We start from the raw sequence: 12292 nt of genomic DNA, 5'->3' as shown, positions 1-12292 counted from the left end.
TTTTTACTACGCATTCCTTCAATGAATAGCTTTCGAAAAGGAAGGCGCAATTGCTAGGTTTGTTGGGGTGTCGGGCTGTTACTCAGAATGGCGCCAATTCGAATCCGTGCCAATAAATATCTCTCAGTCAGTCAATGATCAATCAATCGTCAGATGCTCACATGGGCAGGACTTTGTTTGCCACAACCTGTTTTTTTACATGCACAATTATTGCTTTTTCACGAGTCACTACTCAGCCACACTTTTAATGATATTTATGTTTGAATTGAAAATATGTACGACTAAAAGGTGAGCGATGATCAAATTATCACAACGTTGTATTTAACGAGGTTTTGTTTCTGATGTCTTTAAATTACATGCCTTTTCTTCTGCGCTTACTTTTTTTTCGGTTCTTCTTCATAATGTTCTTCCTTTGAAATTCTTAAAGAGCGAAATGCCTTATGAAACGATTTGAAGCACAGTGCGGAGTTCCGCACGGGTCGACTAGTATTTACATAATTATAATTAAAAAGAATTTTGAAAAGAATGAAAACGGATAGGAGAAATTAACAAGATCAAATTTAATCAAGTTTAGGCAAGTTTAGGGTAGACCGGTGCACGTTTACGCAGAGCATGTGTTTTCGAAAACGAGTTATAACTGGGTAGCCAACTGTTATAGCAGAATGATGCTGCTCCCTAGCAAATATTCTCTCAAGTTTTTGAGCATCAGTCGAGCTTCGGTATAGCATGCGGATAGGAAAACCTGTTTTCTACCAAGCCGAGTAAATTTTGTGTTGATAGTTTTGAAGCTTATTGTGCATGAATAATACTTTGCTAAAAACAAATAAACACATAAAATATAATAGAATTTTACCCTTTTTTGAGAACTGTATTTGTATGGGCAGAAAAGTTATTAAATTTAAAAAAAAAAATAAATCCAAACTTGCCGATGGGGCACGCTTACGCATTTTCATCGGGGCATGTTTACGCACGTTCTTACTGTGTTTTACTACTGTCTTACTTCTAAACCGGGCTTTTAGAAGTAAGGCAGACGATTTTTTTGCTCTGTACTGTTTCAAACATAGACTAATAATAAGACTAGACCGAGCTTTCTCATTCTTGCTGATGAAGAATATTGGTTCATAGATGTATCATGTGACTGGTGGAAGGGCTTGGCGAAGACTTTGGCAGCATGGTTGCTAGATGAAAACATTATCTATAGTTTGGCACTCGACATGTATGTGAAGACGTAATGTGTTTTCATTACAATTTTTTTCCAGATGTTGAGATTGAACTGTTTTTCTTTTAGTTATACATTATTTTGATATTAGTAATTAGTTTTTGATCACAGTTTTCAGTAACTTTTATTTCATTCGGAACTGCTACGTCAGCGTTGGCGTAAACGTTTTGCGTCAAGGCAAAAATGTACTAATCGGTATCTTAAATTGAAATTGTAGGTAAAAATATTACCGTTTGCCGATTCTTTTTGAGCGCTTGCATCTTTAATTGCTTAGAGAGTTATTGAAATTGAATAAAGAAAATGCACAGTACTATCTAAACGAAAAACTCACTATATTAACAAAATTTTTACAACTTAGAATAACAAATTTACAAATCGGACTCCATAAAAAATCATTCTTCCGTGTTCCATCAATTCAATTTATTTTATTTATTGTTGATCGTCTGCTACGATCAACGCCCGCTGTTGCTAGGATATCCACCAGTCACATGGTTTGGTTTATGAGCAGCAAAAGGGTTGCCATAGCTCGGTCTGTTCTTATTATTAGTCTATGGTTTCAAACCTTTAGTATGTTCAGGTTATTTAATTTTAAAAATAACCATTCATTTTAAATTGAGTAAAAGATTCGTGTATTATAGCTTATAATCATAGAGTGATGTCTTCATGCTTGTTCAGCTTTAACTTTATACACTATTCAGTCTCTGATATATTTTCTTTATTTTAAAGATGGTAAGACATTACGTTCAAACAGAACCACGTTAGATGTCAAAATAATGAGAACGGTTACCGTTTGTTTATTTATCATCTGCTGTGCTTTGAATTTAATTTTTCTTTTTTTTTTTATCGTCAGCAATGCATAAAATTCTACTTAGTATCTATTTTTATTTATCGTATGCGCTTTTTATTTGTTTTTTGTAATGGCTAAAGAAATGCTCCATTAAGAAATGTATTATTTTTTCCATCCTCTCTATAATGTACTTCAACACTTTCAATATATCTGAGAAAAATGTCCAGTGTAAGTCAATAGATATTTTTCTGAACAGCATTTACTTAATGCAGCTCACAGAGAAGTCAAAATGTTTTCCGCTTGCATTTTTATGAATAACTATACATTTTTAAATTATTTTTCTTTTTAAATAGGTATGCGTATACAGATACGCTTAACCTGTCGACAGTTGAAGATGCCATGCTCACAGCTTACGCCGCCAAAAAGTACCTCTTGCCTCATCTACTAAGGGAATGCTTTGTTTTCATCGAATCTCACGTGTCTCCCAAGAACGTCTGCCAGGTCTACGAATTCGCCACCGTCCTCGAAGCACATCACCTCATCTACGAATGCCTCAACATCATCGACAGACAGACTCACCACGTCCTCACGTGCAGCACATTTCCAGCAGTGTCGGTGTCCACCTTGGAGACCATCGTGGGCAGGCCGTACTTGAACATCTACTCGGAGTTTTCTTTATACTCCGCAGTTCATCTGTGGGCAGAAGAAGAATGCAAGAGACGAAACGTTGAAATTGAGATGGAAAATCTTCGAATAGTCTTGGACAGTGTGTTGCCACACGTTCGATTTCTCGCTATGACGGCGGAGGAATTTTGCAAAGGTCCTGCCAAGAATGGACTGTTATCTAAAGATGAGTGTTATGCCATTTTCATGAATCTTGCCATTCCGGGAATTGTTCCCATGCCCAAAGGACTATCCTCAGATATGACGAAACGGACTGTACCACCAGACTTTTTCGTTGCTTCTAGATTCAAACCAACAGGATTCCATTCTCCTGTACGACCAATCAGGGTTTGCGGTATCCGCTTCACAGTCACCAATCACGATATTTTCTTAGTTGGGGTCGGGTTTCCCGTGAGACTGGACACAAATTACTTCTCAGTTCGGCAACCAAAGTTTGAAGGGAACCTCCGTTTCATGTACAAGATACAGGAAGACAAGATCGAACGAGAAGATATGAACGTCAGCTTCAACCTCGCCAGAGACAAAGATGTCAGGTTGCGGTTACGGAAAACATATTACGTCAGGAAGGGGATCGAGTGCGAACTTGAACTACATGTAAATTCCATGCTGGCCGAGGACGTGGTCATTCCTAATATGCGAAACAGAAAAAAAGACGATACAGTTGATGGCATTACTTTTCATTTTCATCAGTTTAATCGAGGTCAAGCAAATAATGCTTCTGAAACAATGGAATTTTCCGAGATCTATTACTATTTCTGAAGATGGTGTTTGTAAAAGTTAAGTTTGCCAACTTAAAAAAAATATTTGTCATTTGGAAAATTTAGCCTTAAGTGAATTTGGCTAGGGAATTTTATTTAAAACGAGCATTTCCTTGACAGGAGATCAAACAAAGTAATAAGTTATAAGAATCACTATTTCTTGTTATTTAAAATGTTATTCCTTGCTACTATAGCTGAAGAACATTTATGCCGATAGCAACTTGTAACAGTACAAGAATTGTATACAGTTTTTAATGCTTTTAAACTATCCATGTTCCATACAAAAAACAATATTTCTTTTCTCATGGTTTTCATTGCATATGCTGTCCTAGCATTTTGAAAGTCGAAATATATGCTACTAGTTTTGTACAGTGTTTGCAAATGTTGCAAAACTATATTTTAAAAACTATGAAATTTCATAATTTCTAATCTTGTATATCTATTACATTTTGTACATAACTAAATAATTTTTATGTAAATACACACATTTTTATCTTGGTATTATCACTTTCGGCACAAATTTAAACGCATAAAAATAATATAAATATTCATTAATTGTTGATATTGTTCATATTTTAAAAATTTTCAAGTTGGAAGAAAATATTAAAAAACTATACATTTACAATGCCAAAAGCAATAGATTTTTAACCTTTACGTTGAGAATCAAAATTTTCTTCTAACAACACTAATTCATCATTTATCATTTAAACTCTTTCCTTAACAAAATTATGAGGAATATTATTCTATTAAGTAAGTTTTAGTTATGTAAATCAAATACCATAGATTAATTTGAAGAATTTTGCTTCGTAGACATTGTGTGTTGTACATTATGCACTTTTGTTTATTTCTATTTTATTTAATTTCTAATGTAAAAGATACCTTCTTGCAGTTCTATTATGAAACATTCCTTCTAAATTTCAAACACTATACCTAGTTTCTATCAAAATCTTGTTATGTTAGTATCAAATCAGATGTATAATATAGTAATATCTACCTATCTTGATCTGCGTAAGACCAAAAATTTTGAGAATGATACGATTAAAAAAAAGTTTCTTTAGAGCCATTTTTTCATAGTTCAGTGACTTTCACAGAATTGTAGTATAAAAAAATATCTGAAAAAATATTCTGTTGAAATTTTCTAAAGCTTCTTTGCCTGACAATCTGCAATAAGTTTAGGAACAGTTCCTAATCCGTCATAGTAAAATTAAGACCTCAAGGTGTGCAAGATGTTTGATCCCTCTATAGCTCTTAAAACTTTTTAATTTATGGTTTTTAACTATTAAGACCTCAAGGTGTGCAAGATCTTTGAACCCTCTATAGCTCTTAAAACTTTTTAATAATGGTTTTTAACTATTAAGACCTCAAGGTGTGCAAGATCTTTGATCCCTCTATAGCTCTTAAAACTTTTTAATTTATGGTTTTTAACTATTAAGACCTCAAGGTGTGCAAGATATTTGATCCCTCTATAGCTCTTAAAACTTTTTAATTTATGATTTTTAACTATTAATTAACAATAACTTACCATACGTTCCATTTGACTAAAATTTTTTATCGGCTCTTTGCAGAAAACTAGCGCACAACTCCTTTGTTACATCTTCAGAAATATTTTCTACAGACTCTTTTGTCTTTTAATTATTTTATACATTTTTTTTTGTAATTATGCTTAAACTAACGACTAATATTAACAATTATTAAGTTTAGTAGTTATTCAGTTTGAATTACCATCTTTTTTAAGATCACCAACTTTTAAGTTTGAATTACCCTATTATTAAGATTGTTCGTTTTAAAAGACACCAAACTTTAATTTTATGTAGTAAATAAAGTTTAAAATGTTCATACATACTTCCCTGTTCATTAAATTTTTTCCCATCAAAATGGTTTTATTTTTATAATCGCAATGAGTTGAAATTTGTTTGCAATTTTATAATGAAGAGTTTCTTCAGCTTTTCAATTTTTATTTAATAGATGTTTTACTTTTGTGTGATATTTTCCTGCTTCGAAAAATGTAAAGAGAAGAAATAAACTTTAAATAAATTGTTTCTGATATTTCTACAGAAAGAAAAATGTTCTTTTTCTTTCAATACGTTCACTGTAATTTTGTTATTATCATGCTTTTATAAATCACCGAGGGAGTGATTTTTTTCTGCGTCACATATACATTTTATATCAATAAACTTATTAAAAACAGGCATTCCTTTGCTCAATATTTAGGTCCAGAAAATGCTTTGCACTAATACACGTTATTAAATATCTTGATAAGTACGTTACTGTTTATGAGAATTTACCAAATTCACATTAACGATTTTCTACATTGAAATTTTAAGAACACATATTTTTCCCCCTTTAAATCTATTTTTGAAAGCGTTAGCTTTAAGTGAACAGCAAAATTCGATTATTTTAGTTTTGAATCCAAAACGCAAGTTTATGCTTAGACGATCAAAATGATGGAACGGTATAAATATTTAAATTCTAATTTGTAATTTTTTGTTATGCTTAAATTTTTGACAAGTATTGTAGTATGAGATTAAAAGACTTTCCGCTTTTATGAAAAATCGGGACATGCCCAAAAAAGAAAGAAAAAAAAAAATAGTTTCAAATTAAAAAAAAATAAATAAAAATCAGTTTTTCTATTCTTTTTTATAACAATTACTTTGCTAGACTTTTCACAGAATTTTTTAACTACTTTTTTAAAAATATTTTCCTTTGAATGATTTTGACAGTAAAATCATCCTGAGCAGTTACGTGAATGAGCCTTAAGAGGATTAGAATATGATTTTATCGATTTTTATGTATATTTTAAATATTTCGGAATTTTACTCCTTTTTGTATTAATAACAGAAAAAAAAATACAAAGCAATGTAAATAAAAATAAAAAATAAAAAAGTGGGGCAACAAGAAGTAATAATTCGTTGATAACAATGAAGAGAAAATGGGATAAAATTTATAAAAGAAAAGTGCAAATCTCGAATGATGTGAGACTTTCATTGAAACTTTTCTAGTCCACGCTGGATTTCAAGCACGTTTCAGGTCTACTATTAGAGTTTTTATACCACTATACAGATTGGTATTCCGCCTCGGAAAAAAAAGTGCAAATCTCGAATGATGTAAGAACTTTTATTGAAACATTTCTAGTCCACGCTGGATTTCAAGCACGTTTCAAGTCTACCATTAAGGTTCTTTACCGCTATATAGATTGGTATTCCCCTTAGGAAAAGAAAGTGCAAATCTCGAATGATGTAACAGCTTTCATTGAAGCCTTTCTAGTCCACACTAGCTTTCAAGCACGTATCAGGTCTACCATTAAGGTTTTTTACGACTATACATAGAGGTACTCCCCCTAGCATTTGCGCTAATTATCGCTAAATTTTCTCTTTTATCATGAGCAAACCTTTTTTTTTTTTTTTTTTTTTTTGAGCAATCACGATTGATTATTGTTCTCACTTGACTGTTTTTGATGCTACGCTGATTTTATTTTTCTGACAGTACTCTCTGCAGCACCACCGTCGACCGGCTCCTCACGATGCTGCTCCTCTTGCGGAAGCTGTCTCCAGGTTGCAACCATATGCCACACACACACACATATATACATACATATACCTACACACACACACAAACACATACACACACAAGCATACATACAGACACCTACACATACCCACACATTCATGCCTGCACACAGACACAAACACATATGCCTACACACACATACACATACCCCGCCCCCACGCACACAAACACTCATATACACAATTACCCACGCACTCATGCCTGCACGCAGAAACAAACACACATGCCTACTCACACATATTCATATCCCTACACACAAACACACATACCTCCCCCATACACAAACACACACATCTACATACACACACTCGTGATTGCAAAAACATAATTTGAATTCCAGATGTCAAAATTCAAATTAATTTTTTTTTCTAGGTTCCATTTCTTAAAATTTACTCTCTTTTGAAGTATGATTGCAGAAAATTCTGTGTTAGACGCAATATTTAAAGTTATTTTTTGTTATCGTCAATATCTGGTGAGTATTTGGCAACTATTATCATTATTAATTTTTTCATTATGCTTGTAAAAAATGAAGTGAAAGTATCGTTTTTATTTGAAATCGATAATTTTTTAAGTAATAGTTACTACTCAAAGTTAGAAAAAAAAGGAGAAAGAAAGAAAGAGCAGAAGAAGAAAGAAAAGAAAATGAAGAGAGAAAATACTAAAATAATAATGTGCTTTTAAAATGCTATTTATTTATTTATTTATTTATTTATTTATTTATTTTTTTGAAAAGTGGTAAGGGAAGAAAATTGGTATAGTTTTGGAAACAAAAATACATTTAATCACATTTATAAATGCCTATTAAGCTTTTCCCGATACAATATGCTAAAAAATTTTTTCAAAAAATCTCTTCTCGACACCAATTGGAAAACCGGTAACCCCAATTATAATCCTATAATTAATTTCTATCTGTCATGTAGAAATGTCAGTAACAGGCAGCGATCACAAGGAGTGGGTGTGACTTTTACTAACACCGCCCACAACGGATCGAAGATTGACTTAACAGTGCATGCGGCTATAAAATAGGCTCATTCAGATGCGAAACACGTAAATCATGTTACAGCAGTTTGCCCCCATTACGAAACTTACGTGGCCAATTAGGCTAATGAAACGATGCCATGTTGGATCTCCGGTGCTGTGATTGTGGGAGAATATCTTTTAACATCGGCTCAGAAATTATCTATACATTCTTTCCCCATAAATCATTTCATAGTTGATAGTTCCGAAAAAGTTGTTCTTTAACGTTTAACCCAAAGTAAAAATTATTGCTATAAAAGGAAGGGAATTTGCGGGGAATTATCGTCCATTTGTGAAAATTAGCATTCGATCGCTCTTTGTCACCTAGTTTTCATTGCGTTTCTGCTATATCTCAGCTAATCGATCACCTTTATAGTTAAATAATTTACAAATCTACAGAAGTGATTGTAAATGGAATGTAAAATTATCGAAATAATGATCCAGTATTTTCATTGCTGAACAGAAAAATGATGAAGTAAAATGGAGTATTTTTAAACGATTTGTTTTTCGAAAAATATTGCAGTAAATAGTTTCTCTTTTTCCATTAAAGCTTTTAAACCGCAGTTTGAGTGGTATCGTATTTCTTGCTTAATTAATTTCATACATGGTGGTTATAATGGGGTCGTTTCCAATATTTTAAAATTATTTTTTTCTGAAAGAACATGCTTAAAAACGTAGGATCTAACCATTTTTAATTAAATAATTTGTTTACGTTTAATATTTTTAAAAAATTATTTAAATCGGTGATCTTTCATTGTTTACATTTCTTGCCGATGACCTCACAAATTATGAAATGCCATTCTGTGTTGCCATTCTCAGAGCAAAATATTTAATTCGCATCTTTACTCGCGTGTAGTGGCAACGATATGGTTGATAGCAAGCGTAGAGCGCAATTTTAATTCGCTTCTTGATTATCATAATGTAGAAACGCAGTACAAAGATGCGCCAAAGAGCATCATTTGTGACGTCATCAAGACCACGCCTTGTTTGAAAAATCGGACATTTTAAAAAATGAATTAAAAGATAACTGTTGGGAAAATAAAAGAATTTTCTGGGTCCATGTTATTTTTTTGCTTATTCTATCAATTTCAGTGACTAAAAGTACTACTTTTGACTGAAGGAAACAATTCATTGTTACGATTATGATAGGAAATGAGAGCCTTCATATATGAAATTACTTTCCTTATCCACTATTACACTCATGTTATCTAATATATTACACACAACGTGTGAAAAAAGATCCTATAAGACGTCATTACAACTATCATCTTTTACAATTGTTAGTATTGTGCATTGAACAACGCACAGCAGACCACAGAGTTCTTACACACTATCACTAATCTATCAAACAGTGTAACGTGTTGTATGATAAAATAAGTACAAATGAGTGACAATGTTTCTCCCACTGTCTGTTGTCCGAGCTCTTTAGTCGGTTTTTGGAAAATTTCTTCAATGTAAAAAGTCTTGAATTATGTTAAAATAAATAGTTTTTTTTAATAATCGATTCATTTATTTATTGTTAATAAATGTATTCATCGCTCGGTACTGCCGATTAATGAGCTCATCTCTAGTGTGAAGTATCGCTATCTGCTTTAAACCGTTAAACACTTGGGGAGTGTATATCACTCGATCACTGTATAATTGAAAGGGGATAAATGTATTTATAAATAGCGTTCAACTTCTTGCTTTTCAAACAATAAGCATTACCTTCAGTAGGAAAATATTACAAAGGCCAGGTGGGAGAAACATTGTCACTCATTTGTACTTATTTTATCACCCAACACGTTACACTGTTTGATTAGATTAGTGATAGTGTGTAAGAACTCTGTGGTGTGTTGTGCGTTGTTCAATGCACAATACTAACAATGTGTAAAAGATGATAGTTGTAATAACGACTCTTCAAAAAATAATACTCATTTTTCTATTTCCTTAAGTCTTAGGGCTATCCTCTATCACGGATCTTGTGACCCGTGAGTGACAATGTTTCTCCCACTTGGCCTCTGTAATATTTTCCTACTGAAGGTAATGCTTATTGTTTGAAAAACAAGAAGCTGAACTCTATTTATAAATACATTTATTCCCTTTCAGTTGTACAGTGATCGAGTGATATACACTCCCCAAGTGCTTAACGGTTTAAAGCAGATAGCGATACTTCACACTAGAGATGAGCTGATTAATCGGCAGTACCGAGTGATGAATACATTTATTAACAATAAATAAAGGAATCGGTTATTAAAAAATATATATATATTTATTTTAACATAATTCAAGATTTTTTTACATTCAAGAAATTTCCCAAAAAACGACTAAAGGGCTCGAGCAACATTCGAAACGGGGATCTCTTGAACTCGAAAAAAAAGAAAAAATTATACTCCTTAAGGTATAACAGTTGAACTCTAAAAACGTTCAATTGCTCGGATTAATATATTGTTGAGTATTTGTCTAATCTAACTAATCCATACCAGTCATCAATGTATGTGCGTCAAAATCATATTTATATTACTTTTAAAATTTGAGAGACATTTCAATAAAAGCATTTTTCAACAATGAATTGCCAAATGAAGGCTTACCTACATTTTGGCACGAAATTAGTTTCAAACAATTATAATTCCCGTTCCAATTAGGGCCCGACTAACTAAAAGTAAGGCCCTAGGCCCACGTTAATTTGGAGGCCATCTGAAGACTATGCAGTGGTTGATTTGCAGGTTTAGGATCCATCGGAATGCACTTTTGGGGTAGCATAGATGCACAGACATAAACACACAAAACAGAAAATCATTTCAATAATTCTCTATTTTTTCCTTGTACATGAAAATATTCCTCTCTCCCAGTCTCCAAAACATTCGTTTCTTTGTATCATTGAAGCAGATACAAATTCTGGGATTATAAATGGTTAGAATAAAAAAAAGGTTCCCTTTTCCTTTGTCTAGTTCCCACCAAATTTCTTGGAATTCTGCCCCTGCTTGCAGTGACGTAACCAGTAAAAAAAAAAAAGTTTTTTTTTCAGACCTGATAAGAAAGGGGGGGGGGTCTAATCAAAATTTTACAACTCTTAGGTTTAAAATCGCAATTTTAGACTCTCTTTGCCGATGCTACGGGGAAAAAAAAGTGTACGGGTCTCAGCGGAAATTTCTAGAAATTGAAGCTTTAAAAACGCGATTACAGTCAATATTTACTCAGAAGCAGTCCCTGATCGATTAAAAAAATAAAATAGATTGAAATCGATTCCTCCTGCCCCCTGCAAGTTTTTCAAAAACGCAAATTTATAGATTTGAAGTTTTATGGGAAGGAGAATCTGAAGCCCATCTGAAAATTTTTAGAAAGTTATGGTCCAAAAAACAGGGGTTCGACTTTAATTTTTCGTAATTATTTTTTGAAGAATCCATTGCTTGTGATACTAAAGGAAGTTGGTATGGGGACTCTTGTCCGAATATTTTCTGTAACTCAAGTCTTAAAAATGCAGTTGTAAGGCCATATTTTGTAACACTGGGGCCACTACTTTTGAAATAAAAGCTCCAAAAACGCAATTTTAAGCGATGTTCAATGTTGCTGAGTATTTAGGGGCTTTCTCCTGAAACTTACGAAAATTTGATGCAAAAAAATGACATCTTTGTTTTTTACATATATGAAAGCTAGTATTAAATTGGAGCAAGTAAAACCAAAATATTTTCGAAAGAAATCATTGGATGAGTCTATATCGATATTTACCTTTAATGTAATAGACTTCAATCAATACATTTTCTATTTATAATCAACAAATTATTTATTCGTGTTCTTAGTTTGATCAATCTGAGTAACTAATTCAGTTATAGTTGTTTGTTTTTTAGCTTGTGGGGTAACATTTTACAAGTTAAATATTTAGATTTTAAACATTTCCATTTTTCGAAAAGTTTTTGGGGTACCTATAAATGCATGACAAATATTAGAAACAGATTCATTGGTTGCGTTTTAATTTGTATTTTCAATACCCCTCCGATTGTTTTGTTTATTAATATGAAAAAAATGCAATTATGGCGCGTTCACGCGTATGATGCACTGATGTTAACCAACTTGATTTTTCTGTGTGTATGGGGGGGGGGGCAGGCAACTTTCGCCCCTGGCGCCGTCAGCTCTTCGGACGGCCCTGGTGGCGGTTTGCAAGGCTCTACTGATTCAATGATAGCTGCCACACTTATTTTTTTATCCTTTCTCAGAGAAAGCCGACCAAAAAACCAGGATGGTTGACGGGCTCTTCTTGAAATGATTGCGTAAATTGTCGTT

The 12292-nt window shown here is 32.8% G+C and overlaps 1 protein-coding gene across 1 annotated transcript; it reads left to right on the top strand.

Annotated features, from left to right (window-relative positions):
• The first annotated feature begins 2372 nt into the window (after nucleotides 1-2372).
• On the top strand, nucleotides 2373-3449 carry LOC129233513 (uncharacterized). The gene has a single exon (XM_054867529.1). It carries the CDS (start codon nucleotides 2406-2408, stop codon nucleotides 3447-3449), a length of 1044 nt encoding a protein of 347 aa, XP_054723504.1. The 5' UTR covers nucleotides 2373-2405.
• The last annotated feature ends 8843 nt before the right edge of the window (nucleotides 3450-12292 follow it).

The sequence above is a fragment of the Uloborus diversus genome, unplaced genomic scaffold (genome assembly GCF_026930045.1).
Source record: "Uloborus diversus isolate 005 unplaced genomic scaffold, Udiv.v.3.1 scaffold_487, whole genome shotgun sequence".
NCBI classification, from domain to species: domain Eukaryota; kingdom Metazoa; phylum Arthropoda; class Arachnida; order Araneae; family Uloboridae; genus Uloborus; species Uloborus diversus.
The sequence above is the reverse complement of the archived record's forward strand: the minus strand, read 5'-3'. Positions and strand labels throughout refer to the sequence as shown.